The sequence below is a fragment of the Pelodiscus sinensis genome, chromosome 2, assembly GCF_052426305.1.
Source record: "Pelodiscus sinensis isolate ZL-2025 chromosome 2, ASM5242630v1, whole genome shotgun sequence".
Lineage (NCBI taxonomy): Eukaryota > Metazoa > Chordata > Testudines > Trionychidae > Pelodiscus > Pelodiscus sinensis.
In genome coordinates, this window is record NC_143053.1 from 204,472,247 (window position 1) to 204,488,323 (window position 16,077).

At 44.3% G+C, this 16,077-nt stretch overlaps 1 protein-coding gene across 1 annotated transcript in view; it reads right to left on the bottom strand.

The window, feature by feature from the left end:
* LOC102446906 (histone deacetylase 5) overlaps positions 1-16,077 on the bottom strand; it is a 186,707-nt gene that overhangs the window by 129,478 nt on the left and 41,152 nt on the right. Inside the window, exons 5-6 of the mRNA XM_089776668.1 lie at positions 15,077-15,196; positions 14,664-14,761 (exon numbers count right to left, since the gene is read on the bottom strand). Coding sequence (XP_089632794.1) covers positions 14,664-14,761; positions 15,077-15,196 — 218 coding nt within the window. The remainder of the gene's footprint in view (positions 1-14,663; positions 14,762-15,076; positions 15,197-16,077) is intronic.

Here is a 16,077-nt window from a genome sequence, read left to right on the forward strand (position 1 = left end):
GTACTGTTTCAAATTACTTTAACTCCCTTCTCCATTCCTCATCCAGAGGAGGAAAACCTCTTTTTCTACTCACCAATGCAATTCTAAATGTGAAATGGCCCTGGTCACCCTGTAGTTCCTCTGATCCAGAGGGAATGTTAGAAAACAAAGAAAACAGCACACTTTCAAAAAAGTGACTAGAAAAATCAATACCATTTAAGACAACTGAATAAATCCCATTAGAAGCCAACACATTAAGCTATTTTGAGAGAAATCATTCCAAACAAATGTTTACATAGCAAAACACCTGTGTATTTTAAAATTTTTCTCTCTTATGGATGCTATGTCCCATTACTTTTAAATTTCCCCAAAAACGTTTTTTCTGGCAGAAGAACACACATGAGAAATTTCAGTTGAAATTATTTTATTTTGATGATTGTAAGAGAAGGGCAACAAAATTGAAGATGCAATGGAAAATTAGTTGCCACTTTTAGCTTCTGCATCACAGCTGAACTTCCAGAATAATGCAGCTAATAACACACATTGCTTATATGGCTATTTTCAATTTGGACAAATTTATCTGAAAAACTCATTCCTGCAATGCCGTAGGATGATGAGCCACAAAGAAACGTAATTACGCATGTTTAGCCTGAACAGAGGTGCGATTAGCCTGACTGTAGGTAGACCACATGTATTGTGACTCCTCTGTATTGTGTTTCTAATGTAGGGATACACCATGCAATTTATACAAAAAACAGTATCTGCTTCTCATCTCTTTATACTGTAAACGATTCAATGGGGCTCTGATCTCAGCTGAGGCCACAAGGCAGGAGAGCAAGTACGTACAACAACCCTGATTAAAGGATATTTGGTAATAATTTTCAGAAAACAAATGTTCCTCTAGCAGAGGGATAGCCATAGTGGAACTGATTACATGTAGTTTACCATACTAATATCCTACTAGATAATGACTATGCTTCTAGATATAGCTAGGGAAAACATAATCTGTTTCCTCATATTTTTTATTGTCTTATTTTATCAGAAAATACACATTCTCAGAGTTATGCAGCATTGTAGAATGGACATACTATTTATTAAATAGTACCATGATAACACTGAAATTTTTATAAAACCATTATATAAATCAATAGTATGCCATCATGTGGCATGTTATAATTCACTTCTGATCTCAACGATAACATTGTAGAAAGAGAAGGGCTTCAGAGATGTGTGAAAAAAATAATTAGAGATTGGAACAATTTTGATATAAAAAGAAACTGAAAAGACTGTGATTGCTTACTTTAGAAAGGAGATAAGACAGGACATGATAAAGACAATCGAAATAAAACAAGAAATAATATAGAAAAGGAAGACTGGTTAGTTTTATTCATCCTCTCATGACATAAGAAAGTGGGGGCATTTAATGAAATTAAAGGTCATACATTTAAAGAAAAAATTATTTTTCATATAATACACTATTAAGCCATGAAACTCATTGAAACAAGATTTAACTAGAGGCAATTTTTAGCAGGATGCAAAGAATTGAACATTATATGGCTAATGAAAACATCCAGTTATAATAGTAAGGATTGGAAAAAGATTGCTTTGAAACAGTGTTTCTTAAACTGTGTTCCACGGCACACCGGTGTGCCGCGAGGCAGTCAGAGGTGTGCCACAGAGAACAACAGAATTCAAAATGGCCACCCTTAAAGGCCATTTTAAAGTTTTTCGCTCAATAACTTTTCCCCGCCACCCCCCATTTTGTTTTCTTTTGCTCAACAAAAAATCCTTGGTGTTCCTCATTAAAAAAAACTATTGTTTGTTGTTCCTCGGTCTTAAAAAGTTTAAGAAACACTGTTTTGAAAGGTACATACACCCCCATGCTTCAGAGCACAAGCCAATCTCTAATGAGGATTAAGAAAAAACTTTTTGTAGGGCAAGTTATTCTATAACTCCCCCTTACACACACACACACACATACACACACACACTCCAGAATTTTTTCCCACCTACCTCTGAAGCAGCTAGTACTTAGACTACTAATCATATTGGTGGTGGGATCTGGCATGCAAATATAATCCAACAGATAATTTTCAGCAACCTAAACAGCATATATTCCATGGTAAAACAACGTCAAGGTTTTGGTAAGACTTATTAAATTCCTTTCAATTTAATGAATTTTAGTACACGATCAGGGCTTGACTACACTACCGAGAAGATCGAAGCTGCCACAGTTGATCTGGGGTTTGAATTAGCAGGTCTAGTCAAGACATGCTAATTCGAACTGAGAGGGTGCTCCTGTTGGCACTGATAGTCCTGCTCCTATAAGGAGTAAGGGTATGTCTACACTACAAAGTTAATTCGAACTAACAGACGTTAGTTCGAATTAACTTTCATAGGTGCTACTCTAGTGCTCCGCTAGTTCGAACTTAATTCGAACTAGCGGAGCGCATAGTTCGAACTAGGTAAACCTCATTTCACGAGGACTAATGCCTAGTTCGAACTTACTAATTCGAACTAAGGGCTGTGTAGTAGCCCTTTCGTTCGAACTAGTGGGAGGCTAGCCCTCCCCAGCTTGCCCTGCTGGCCACTCTGGCCAACACCAGGAAAACTCTACTGCCCCCCTCCCGGCCCTGGAGCCCTTAAAAGGGGCACGGGCTGGCTACAGTGTTTGTGCCAGTTGCAAGCCTGCCAGCACCGTGCCAGCAGACCCTGCACCTGACACCCCATGAGCCAGCCACCCGATGCCCCCCAGCCCTCCCCCTCTCCCTGGGACCAGCCTGGCAGCTCCCAGGAGCCTGCCCGGGGCCGCAAGAGGGCGCCCGCGTGGTCTAGTGCGGAGATCGTGGACCTCATCCAGGTTTGGGGGGAAGCCTCCAATGTCCACGATCTCCGCACTAGCCACAGGAATGCGGCCGTCTACGGCCGCATGGCTGCCAGCCTGGCCGCCAGAGGCCACCACCGCAGCAGGGAGCAGGTCCGCTGCAAAATAAAGGACCTACGGCAGTCCTACTCCTGGGCCTGCCTGCCAGGGGCCGACCCCACTTTCTGGCTCTGGACCGCATCCTGGGGGCTCACGCCATCCCTGCCCCCAGGGTGGTCATCGACCTCGGGGCAGAGGGACCACTCAGTGACACGGAGGAGGAGGAGGAGGACGCCGAGAGCCAGGAGCCAGGAGCAGGCTTTCAGTCACCCGAAGGCCCCCTCCACCACGATGCGGGTCCTGGTCAGCCTGGCATTGAAGGCCTGGCGGGACGGATTGAGGTGCCCCGTATAGGGCTTCATCAGCCACGTCTGTAGGGGATAGGCCGCATCCCCCACCAGGCAGACGGGCTTGTCCATGTCCCGGACCCTGATGTGGCGGTCGGGGAAGAAGGTCCCATCCTGCAGCCTCTGGCACACGGAGGAGTTCCGGTACACCCGTGCGTCGTGTGCCTTGCCGGACCAGCCCACATTAATGTCCATGAACTGTCCCCGGTAGTCACACACGGCCTGCAGGATCACGGAGAAGTACCCCTTGTGGTTTGCGTACCGGGAGGCCTGGTGTTCCGGGGCACGGATGGGGATGTGCATTGGGGAAGCCCAGGGCGCCGAAGCCCCAGATGACGGCATCCGGGTCGGCGAGGCGGACCACCCTGCGGAGCAGCACCCGGTTGATGGCCTTGACCACCTGCGGAGAGACACAGCAAAGCACGAATCAGTGGGGTGCCCGGGTGGCTGGGAGTGTTCGTGCCCTGGCAGTGCTCCGTGCCCCACTCCCAGAAGGAACCCCCCCTGGGCAGTGTATAGTATGGCCGGGAGAGACCGGCCCCTACGGTGCGGGGCACTTTCGCCTCCTTCCCCGCCCCCCGTTTTCCCTGGGGTGGCCCATCCCCTCCTTGCACCCCCCCTTTCCCCCGGTCCAGTGGCCGACGAGTGCTGTACCTGCATGAGCACCGCTCCGACAGTGGATCTCCCCACGCCAAACTGGTTCCCGACGGATCAGTAGCTGTCCGGCGTGGAGAGCTTCCAGAGGGCGATGGCCACACGCTTCTGGAGGGGGATGGCGGGCCTCATGCGAGTGTCCCTTCTGCACAGGGCAGAGGCGAGCCACTCGCAGAGCTCCAGGAAGGTGTCCCTCTTCATCCTGAAATTCTGGGTCCACTGTTGGTCTTCCCAGTGCTCCAGGACGATGCAGTCCCACCAGTCGTGGTCCCACCGCCGCGGCTCCCCCATGGCCCCCAGGGCAGCCAGGCGGAGAGGCAGGGGGCTGACGTGCACCAGGTGGTGCCAGGCAGCCTCCAGCCATTGCTGGCAGGCTTGCAGCAGCAAGTCCACAAAGTGCACCAGAAGGTGCAGGGCGAGCTCTGGCTCCATGATGCCACCTGCGGCGGCGTCCCTGAAGGGAAGCACCGACACAGACGGGCACAGAGACAAACGCTTTGCTGTCCCTCGGCGAGGTAGGCAAGCAAGCAGGAAAAGCTGAGAACCGGCTGTCCGGAGGGGGTCCCTTTAAGCACGAGCCTCAGATAGCCTCAGACAGCAGCCACACAAAGCAACTACTGATCTGATGCCCTGCCAGAACCGGTTTCAGGTGCCCTTAAATGCGCCCCTGCGTCCAATCAGTGTGGACGCGCTAGTTCAAATTAGCAAAACGCTAATTCGAACCAGTTTTTTAGTCTGGATGTGCTAGTTCGAATTAGCTTATTTCGAATTAACTAATTCAAACTAAGTTAGTTCAAATTAGCGCTGTAGTGTAGACATACCCTAAGGGTATGTCTACACTACAAAGTTAATTCGAACTAACGGCCATTAGTTCGAATTAACTTTGATAGGCACTAAACTAGCGCTCCACTAGTTTGAACTTAATTCGAACTAGCGGAGCGCTTAGTTCGAACTAGGTAAACCTCATTGTACGAGGACTAAGCCTAGTTCGAACTAGTGGGAGGCTAGCCCTCCCCAGCTTTCCCTGGTGGCCACTCTGGCCAACACCAGGGAAACTCTATTGCCCCCCTCCCGGCCCCGGACCCCTTAAAGGGGCATGGGCTGGCTACGGTGCCCGTGCCAGGTGCAAGCCTGCCAGCACCCAGCTAGCAGACTCTGCACCTGGCACGGCTCGAGCCAGCCACGTGATGCCCCCCAGCCCTCCCCCTCTTCCCGGGACCAGGCTGGCGGCTCCCGGGAGCTTGCCCTGGACCGCAAGAGGCGGGCACCCCCCTGGTCTAGTGCGGACATCGTGGACCTCGTCCACAACCTCCGCACTAGGCACAGGAAAGTGGCCGGCTAGGGCAGGAGAGCTGCCAGCCTGGCCACCCAGGAGCAGGTGTGCATGAAAATCAAGGGGGTCCACTGAGACCCCCAACCTTGAGCCCTGAGCTTACAATGGCCGTACTGGGTCAGACCAAAGGTCCATCTAGACCAGTAGCCTGTCTGCCGACAGCGGCCAACCCTAGGGACCTTGGAGGGGATGGACCGAAGACAGTGACCAAGCCATTTGTCTCGTGCCATCCCTCTCCAGCCTTCCACAAACTTTGGGCAGGGACACCACTCCTACCCCCTGGCTAATACCACTCCATGGACCCAACCTCCATGACTTTATCTCACTTCTCTTTAAACTCTGTTCTGGTTCTAGCCTTCACAGCCTCCTGCAGCAAGGAGTTCCACAGGTTGACTCTTAGCTTTGTGAAGAACAACTTTCTGTTACTAGTTTGAAGCCTGCTACCCATTCCTTTCCTTTGGTGTCCTCTAGTCCTTCTATTATGGGAACTAATGAAGAACTTTTCTGTATGCACCCTCTCCACCCCACTCATGCTTTTATAGACCTCTATGCTATCCCCCCTCAGTCTCCTCTTTTCTAAACTGAAAAGTCCCAGTCTCTTTAGCCTCTCTTCATATGGGACCTCTTCGAAACCTCTGATCATTGTAGTTGCCCTCCCCTCTCCCAGCCTCTCTCTTCCCTCTCCCACCTCCTTTTCCCAGTCTCCCCGAGTTTTGTTCAATAAAGAGAGATTCTATTTTTGATCACACGTTTTCTTTATTTTGTACATCAGGAAGGGGGGCTAGGGAAGGGTAAGTGGAAGGAGGTGAGGGTGGAATGGGGTACGAGCCCCCGATGGGGAGGACTGGGCTGGCTCTGCGGGCTTCTGGGGGTGGAAGCTCTCCTGCAGCCCCCCAATTGCCCCCTCTCCCCAGATGGCAGCTTGCGGCAAGTGCAGCCGGTCTGATGGCTGAGTGCTGTGATGTGCCCAGTGTGGGCACTCCGGGCAATCCAAGCCAGGACTGCTTTGCAAGCGGGGCACCCCTGAGAACTGTCTGTCCGGGGTGGGGGTCGGGTCCCTTTAAGCACAGCCCTCGGCTAGCCTGAGGCAGCAGCTCCACGCTCTCAGTCCTCATCTGATGCCCTGCCGGCACTGCTTCCGGCCATCCTTAAGCCCTGTTCAGGGTCCACTTAATGTGGACATGCTAGTTCGAATTAGCAAAACGCTAATTCAAACTAATTTTTTAGTCTGGATCCGTTAGTTCGAATTAGCTTAGTTCGAATTAACTAATCCGAACTAAGTTAGTTTGAATTAGCGCTGTAATGTAGACATACCCTAAGGGACTTTGAAGGGAGAGTGTGTGCCTGTCGACCTCCCACTGTGTGGACAGCAACAAAAAGCTATTTAAGATACAGTCTGCACCTCCCTAAACCAGGACTCTCTCATCCAGCAACATCCATGGACCATTGTGCTGTAACAGTGGCAGCCTGTCTTGCTGTGGAACACTGTCTTACAAGTATAGGAAAGGTATCCCGAAAGAGCTCCCTTGCATCTACACAAGCTGGCCATTATTTCGAAATATTTTTCAAAATAACAAGTGCACTAATTCGCCATACAGGTAAACCTTGTTGCACGAGGGGTAAGGGATGGCTTGAAATATCACGTTATTTAGAAATCAGGCATTGTGTAAATGCGCCATATTTCAAAATAAGCTATTTCAAAATAGATTTGAGATAATATACACAATTTGCGTAGCTCAAATTACACATCTTATTTTGAGTTTAGGATGCTGTCTTGACACACCTAGAATGGCCATGAAGGGTATCTGTGGCATCAGTATCATTGTGAACAATGAAAGGTAGCAGCATTTTGAGAGATGACGGTTGTATGGAATTTTCCATAGGCAAACAACATTCCTTAGACTATGGCAAGAGAAACTTTCAGTTATGAAGAATAATAGCAACAAATAATCATTTGTCCTTAAAAAAAGTAGCCTGGTTATAAAGTGTGTTTGCCCTGTAGCATCCCCTACTTAGCTAGGCATGCTCCCTGCACCACCCTTCCTTCTTCAGTAAGCCAATAACTCAGGTTTAGACATTCTTGACATTTGACTCAATAAATACCCACTTTAGGGCTTGTTTATTAAAAACTTCATACAAAAAGGGCCCTAACAAAAAGTCTAAAATAAAGAAAAGATGCTTCTGGCTTTCAGGTTCCTCTGAAGCATGCCCTCTAAGCTCTGTTCCTACGTTTCTTGGGGTTATCTTCTCAGCCTTTATAGCCCTCCTTAGATCAGAGCTCCTCAGGCAACTTGGACAGCTCAAGCAATTATTGTCCCTCTCCTCACCAGGAATCCACAGCTCTCCTCTTGAATCTGGGTTGCAATTTTTCTCTTGATCTCTTTCTTTTCTCCTTATGGCAGTAGTTGCAGACTTTCTCTTGGAGCTGGGTAATTGAAATCAATATTGTCTTAGGACTACCTTTCAGTCTCTGTGTCTTCTCCTTATATCAGCTGTCCTCCTGATGCTGGGCTGTGATTTATGCTCCTCAGCTGGCCCCTTTTAGTCCTCCCATTCAGAGGGTTTGGCAGACTTCTCCTGTTTGTATCTGTTCCCTGTTAATTCAGGACCCTGACAGAGCTTTCTTGCTCCCTTCAGTCTCTGCAGGAATTTTCCCTGCTTTGAGGGAAGGAGCAGCACTTATACTAGTCCCCTTCTTCTAGCTCATCACCAACTGGTTGCTCTTTCTGCAAGGCTATCGGCCCCAGAGCCTTAAGGAAACCTTACTGGGGGAGGAAAGTCTTCCCAAACCCTAGTTACTTCAAGATTTAAAAGATTTTTAACTACAGTGAAACTTTTGTTATCTGGTACTCTGTTAACCAGAAAACTTTGTTAATGGGCATTGCCCCTAGCCACAATACTGTCACATCTTCAGGTGCACAGGCCTGGCTTGGTTTACCATGACTAGTTAAACAATTTTTTATTTAAGTACTACTAGTCATCTTTAACTCAAAATAGAAATGTGAGACCAACTGCCTCACACTATAGGTATATCTACACTTGCAGCCTAATTCAAACTAGGGCTGCAAATGTAGGCATTCGGAATTGCAAATCAAGCCCGGCTGGGTGCCATTTTTGAAATTTACAAGCCCGGACTAACTGCCCGCGTCTACACGCAGCAGGGAAACGGGCATTCGAAATAAAGCCCTATTTTGAACTACCTGTTAAACCTCATTGCAGGAGGAATAACAGGTAGTTCAAAATAGAGCTTTATTTCGAACGCCCGTTTCCCTGCCGCATGTAAACACGGGCAGTTAGTCCGGGCTTGTAAATTTCAAAAATGGTGCCCGGCCGGGAAGATGCACATCAAGCGCTGGATATTAAAATCCCGGGCTTGATTTGCAATTCTGAATGCCTACATTTGCAGCCCTAGTTCGAATTAGGCTGCAAGTGTAGACATACCCTACAAAACAACCAATATTAAAAACTGGAGTTTTACTATTATTGTCCATTGTTTTTTTCTAAGTTGATGGAACCCTCAGATAACCAGAATTTGTAGATAACCGGAACGCCCTAATCCCCAACCATGCCGGATAACACGGGTTTCATTGTACATGGGTAGAGTTTGAAGAGTCTCCATTATTCCATTATGGAGATAATTAGGGTTAAAAAAGTCTGAAATCAAGTGTTAAATTTCTTGAAAGATCCATTATTTAATTAAATTCATGTCTCAAACCAATTAACGGATTTACTTGTAAATTCAGTCTATTTTCAAAGAATAAATGCTGTATTTTCAGGCAGTAATACTACATTTCTCATATCTAACAAAGGAGATGAATGCCTGCTTTAAGTGCACAACTCAGCTCAACCTTAAAGCCACAAATGGCATCCCTCTAATACTGAGCTATTTGCTTGTCAACCAAAACATCGCAAAAAGGTAGTGAAAGTACAAATATGATATGCACTTCATACTGGCCAATAAATTAGAGTACCATTTCCCAAACATAAAAGTTGAATCTCATGCGCATAAAGGAAAATGAAACCAATCACTTCAATCCTTCCAGGTTAGCAGGGTAACATGGGGGAACTACACTGCCACTATTCTTCACCCTGTATTTTTAGAAAGTATTGTCTGAATGAAATTATCTTCTTCCCCAATAGTTGAAATATCCTGAGAAATCTGAAGACAACTCCTTTTTTTATATCAATTAATGCATGAGGCTCATAATTTTAGGTAGTATTGGAAAAATGAGGCACACATGAAGTAAGAAACTACATATATGAATGGACATCAAAGTACTATTTGAATAAACAATTACCCAATTTTCATATAGAACTGAATAAATGATAAAGAATTTTAGGCCTCACATGTATCAAAATATTATTAACGGGTGTGTTTTAGTGGAATCAAAGCTAGCAAGCATAAAATAAAAACCGGTTGACAGAATGAAAACTTAATTATTTTCAACATCAAATTTCCTACTTGTGTTATAGAAAGCTTTTTTCCCCTCAGTCTTTTAGCATCAGGCTAAATTTTCCACATATCTCTTTGTGGTCAACAAACAAAGCACTTCATCGGGCGTTAAATTTAACATGAATAACCATACAAGTAACAGTCTTAGCAGAAACACAAAAGAAAACTAAAGGGAAAACTTTTTCTTTTACATAGCAGACAGTTACATTTTCAAACTGGCTGCATCCATTTAAAACTTCTGTTTGCATCGAAAAAAAATCTGTGTTCTCAACTCCATGCTGAAATGTGTTTTTGTTTTGTTCTGCACATAAATGAGTATCTGTCCGTTTTAAAAAAGTGATAAAGCAGCATGAAACCAACATGGCAGCCACAAGCCAGCATGGTGGTTTTTCCACAGCTCTCATAGCACCCCCCTGGGAGTCACTCATCCAGCACACTTTTAAAGTACATGCTCTGTACTAGGCTTCTAACTCATCTGCAACTGGGTTCATGGTTTCTTACACATGGAAGGTGGTTTGTTTTCATTTCTTCAGTGAATACTAATAGGGCTTTCTTGGGTTGCTTTAGAGGAAAGAAATTGAGATTTACTCTTGTTCAGCACAAACAAGACGTATTAACTGGATTCATCTGGTGACAGATCAGCATATAGGATGAGATATACATTTCTGCGTGTGTGAGCTCTTAAGAACAGATACCTACATAAATATTACACTCATGGTGTTGAAAGTAGCACTGAAGGCCAAATACCTGACCAAAAACAAAAATCCAACTAGAATAAAAAAAGCCGGTATTTATTTCTTTGGCTAGTATTATGCAGAAAGGCCTCTGATGTGAAATTTAGCGGTTGATCAAGCAATAATGGACACCCTATGCCACAGTTGCCAAAATTTAAAAAAATGTGCCTAAGGCCATTCTGGGAAGAAGCCAGAGCGCTGAAGGCTGCAACGTCTTGTTTGTATTATTGCTTATTGGAAGAGGATTTGCTTCTACCCTTTCACTGCCTTCATTCTGTTGGGTGGCACCAGGATGGTCCTCTGTGTTTCTCAGATGCCTCTTTTTTTTCATTTGCCAACATCAGACCAGTGAACATTTTATTCCCAATCTACATCCTCTTGGTCCTGGCTTTGGTCCTGTGTGTCTGGCATGCCAGCTGACTACTGCTACTCTAATACTCTCTGGTTTTGTCTCTATGAATGTCCTGAGTCCATTGCTATTTCATACCACCTGTCCCGCTGTATCTTGAACAGTTGCCTTTTGCCTTTGCTTTTGGGAGATATGACAGTTGGACTCAGACCACCTCAGCAGTGCGTAAGAGCCTTAGGGGCTTTGTTGTACTGTACTAACTGCTTAAGTTAGCATTCTCTTCAACTGCTTCTGTTTGCCTGTTCCGCACTAGCGGTCGTTATTATTTTGATCATTCCGCTGAACAGCTTATCCCCCTCCCCTTGCTATTTGGAGGTAATTCTCTAGACATTTCTCTGTTTCTCTCAACAATCATTTCTGTAAGCTGTGAATTTGTTTTGTCACAATGTGACAAATGTGAATTCACAATGTGAATGCCACAGTTCTCAGTTCTGTAGTATAAGAAATGTATCCCTTTTCCTTCTTGGTTTCAGGAAAAAAGTAAATATTTTCTTCATTCTCATTCTGAATCGATCACAGTACTCATCAAGCACCTTTAGCAGCTTTTCCAATATTTCAGACATTATTCTAAGCAACAGTATCGTCAGGAAAACCCGGAGGGTTGTGGATAGTCTGATGGGAAGAGCTGTGAATTGGAAATGAATATGGTTTACTATAAACTTGAGAAATCTTCTGTGTCCACAACAGAAATGTGAAAGTGAGCATCCTTGAAGTCAAGGGTGGATCCAGGGAAGCAATAATGGAGGCCTTAGTCTCTGAGATATCTGTTTAGGCAATGCAGGTCCAGCATGGGATGAAGGCTGCCATTAGCTTTGGGATTAGGAAATAGTGAGAGTAGGTCCTCTTCCCTCCCAAGTTTTGAAATATCTCTTCCATGGCCCCTATCCATAAGAGGTCTGCACCTCTTGGGCAAGGAGTTGCTCATGACAAAGGTCCTGGAAGAGCAATGGGGATGGGGGAAATGGATGAAAATTCCATGGTATAACCAATCACCACAATATTTAGCATCCAGTGGCTCAAGGACCACGCTGGGCTGAAGTGGGAGAATCAGTCCAAAAACAAAGGGGAGGCAGGATCTGAAGCAGGAACTGGCACGGTGCCCTGAGGCACACCTTCAAAAAGCCCTGGTTTGCCCACCAGAGTACCTATGTGATCCTGACTGGGAGACTGAAATGGACGGAAGCAGTGGTCCTGTCTCAGAGGCAAAGCTGAAAAATATGGCAATGGCTATGATCAGAAGTGCTTCCTTGAAGCAAATGGAGCATAGAGGCCCAGGGACCTGAGGATAGCCCTGGAGTCTTTGAAGCCATGTATTCTCATGTTCATATGGTCTGAAAATAGTGATGAGCTTTCGAAAGGGAGGTCCTGGATAGACAGCTGGACCTTCTGCGAGAGTCCCAAAGCCAAAAGAATCATCTCATGGTGAGAGCAGAGGCCATTGTCCTAGCAGCCGCATTTGCTGTCCAAAAAGAGGCCCTGACAACATTCTTTCTCTCTTCTAAGAGGGCTGATCATTCCTGCCTTATGTCCTGGGTAATGGAGTCCTTAAAATTGGACAAGGAATCCTACAAATTGTAGCCATATCTCCGTTTAGCCTTGCTGCTTCTTTGATACATAGTTGTAGACCACCATTTGAATAAATATATCAAGTTTCTTCCTAACTTTTATTTGGGGATTGCGATTGACTAGCCACGTCCCTTTTGTTAGCTGCTGATACAATAAAGTACTTTGGAAAGTAGTAACAGTATAGATATTATAATCATATACTATTTCTTTTCTGCCCTTTTCAAAGTGAGGGACAGAGAAGATGGGGTTTGCCACAGGATCTGAGCAGATACATTACCACCATATTAATGGGTATGTACTGCTCCAGAAAGGTGTTGGTTTGCTAGCCAGGAGACTGTGTAGTCATGACACAATTACAGCATGGTCAGGAGCAATACAAGCATCTCCACTGTGTTCATGAATGTGCCTTAAACTTGACCTCTGAGAACAGATTTAGTTTGAATCATTAATTTCTTATCTTTGCTGTCAGTGATACCCATGGTGGTGGTCTCAGTAACATAGACTTCTGCCCATTAAAAGGGGCTAAGATGACCAGCTAATTTCAAGTAAGCCATAATATGGTAAAAAATTTCACTTACTACCTACCTGGGCTGGAGTTAAATCAAGTACTTAAAGGTAAGAAGTACCATAGCTCAGTTCTAATCCTCTGAGACAGTCAATGCTCTTGTAAAACTTCAAACAAAGAACAACTGATCTTGGCAAAAAAGAAAATGAAATTTTTAAAGAAACTAAATTTTGGGGCCTATCACCTTGATAATGTCTCCTGAAATAACTGGATACTTGGTTAGACTGTTGTAAGTCTAACCAAGGCAAATGGTGAATATAAAGTAAAACCCTTTTCACAAAAACAGTAACAGATTGTGATTTTCTAAGTTATTTCTATGTTTGGGGTTTAGGCTTTGAATTCAGTTGTGTGATGTCTAAATACAAAACCTTGTTGGATACTGTACATACCACTTCACGGACCACCCAAGAGTGTTACTGAAAAAAAGTTTTATATGCTTGTGGTATATTTGCTTTATAGTACAGGTTTAGAGTTATATACCTTAGATATACCCTTTCAAATTATAAGTCTTGATAATGTTGGAGGTACAAGTTAGAGGTCTCATTGCCATTTCTGAACTGCAGCCATTATAAATTGAAGCCTCCTAAAACATCGAAGAGTCTTCCATAAAGACTAACAGATTTATTTGGGCATAAACTTTCGTGGGCAAAGTCCCACTTCATTAGTGGTATTTCCCAGCACCTGCAGTTTGCCCAGCACTAGTTCACCAAGCTTTTCCATAGCAATAAGACAAAATGCATTCTGCTTTATCATGAAAGGAAATGTAAGGCTGCTGAAAGTGAACACAGTAGGGCATGTTTGAAATAGGTTCTTTCTCCTCTGGCCCATGAAAACAGATGATCAAAAGCCAATTCTTCATAGCTGAATGAATGATCCATCACTTAAAATGGGATAGTTCTCTGATATAATCATGATTCACAATTAGTTATTTTAAAGCAAATAACACTTTATTTTATTGCACAGAAGATACCATTCTTGGTCAAATATATGAACTACAATGGGAGTTTTACCTGAGCACGGAGTAGATTTTGCCCATATTATATTTTACTTGGTATTTTCTACACTTATATATACACAATAAAAGCACTGTGGGGTTTGTGCTTGGGCAGGAGCACTCTACAGAGCCATCTGGCTGCTATGCGTAGGAGCCGGGGGAGTGGAGTATGTCATGCTGCTGCTTCTGGGTGCTGCACTGAGCAGGGCAAGCCTCCCACACAACTCCCCAATGGGAGTTTAAGAGCTGGATTAAAATGGCTGATGGGCTGGATGAGTCCCACAGTCAATAGTTTGCCCACCCCTGGATTAAATCATCAAATATTTTTCTTGTATATTTTGAGTGATTGGCCAGAACAATAAACTGTGTGTTTATTAAAACCTATAAAGTTTCCAAGAACTGTGGTTTTTATAAAAAGCTTAACAAAACAATTATTTAAAGCTGGTTTTATATGTTTTGTAGCATATTTGCTATACAGTGCAGGTATAAAGTGGTATATTCTTGATATAACATTTCAAATGGCAAGTCTTGACAGAGGTCAGAGATACAAGTTAATATTCTTGTTGCATGTTACTTATGCAGTTATTCTAAGCTAGTTCTCCCATTGGCCATTTGTAAGTCTTTTGGGATTATTATAGTTATTATTTGTGTGAACTTTCATTCCACTGCCAGTTTTGGCACTTTTAGAAGGAAACAAAGTACTAACCTGAATGCTGTAAGGTACTCTACATCTCCCATGGGGGGATCCAAGCCACCTGTCCAAGCAATATTTACATTATACCCTTTGCCAAGGCCTTTTCCAACCTGAAAAGACAGAGGAAAGTGCCAAAGGGGGGAGGGAAGGTGGCAAAAGGGAGATGAAAAAAAATAAGAAAACATACAATTGTGTGCTTTTGAAATAAACATCAAACAGAATGTCAAATCAGCCCAGCCTTGTTTGACAAGGACTGTTCTGGGTTATACACTTGTTCTCCACTGGTCCCCCAGTCCCAGTGGACAATTTGGTAATCTGATGTAATTTAAAGCACCAGCAAAGGATGAGAAAATTAGGGGTAATCATGAAATGCAATTACCTAAAAGATGCAAATAAAAATGGGTCTCTAAAGAAATAAACCTAACCTCATTTGGGGCTCCACTGCCAGGGAAGAAGTTGCCTTCATCATAGCGATGGAGGGAAACATACAGGATGCTGGGGTCAGCATAAAAAGCCTGCTGTGTACCATTGCCATGGTGAACATCCTAAAAGGGAAAAAAATAGATGATAGATGCAAAGGTGTCCAACTCGGCAAGTAGAGGTAACTGCTGCTTTCTTTTGCCTCTTCTCGCTCTCTCTCTGTCTCTCTTCCCCTCCCTCTTATTTTCCTCATTCTCTTTTCTGCTCCGTCCTCCACCCCTATACTTCCTGAACTTACAGGCAAATTACTCTTTAATGCACTCATTTTTTAAACTGGCTTCTAAAAATCAGGAAACCACAGTGAGCATGCCCTGGAGACTCCAGATGAGCAGTCATTGAGAAATCCCAGTCCTTTTGTACAATTAGATATTTATACACCGGCTCTTTGTACTCCTTGCCTCAGTGATGGAATCTAGCATCCTGTTTTATGGAGGAATTTTATGACTTATTAACTGCCAACAGTTCATAACCCCTCAGGCTTAATTAACTAGCCTCATTGGCCTCTGAAGAAAGACTAATGTTTAAACTACAAACTAGTATTTTGCAGAAGGATCTATGGTTTACAGAGCATTTTCGCAATTCTTGACAGAACACTAACCATAAGTGTGTTCATTGATTTGCCAAGTTCCACTACTGAGGTCAAAGGCTTTGCGACCAGCTGAGTAAATTGGCTTTCTTGAAACATTCAGTTCAGTTAGCAGTCCCTCAGCAGTTAGATCCACATCAAAAGATGCCAGATGCAGAAAGGACTTCATACTTCATTTTTGCAAAATCATGGTGGCAACACTCAAAGACATAGCAGTATGATTTCATTAGCTATTAAATCATATGGCAGAGAAGAGTCAGTCTGATGCCTTTCACAACTCAGGAATGCCCATAGTCAATTTGCATATTTCAAACATTATATAACAGTCCGACCAGCAGCGCAGAAGAAATCTCTTTTTTT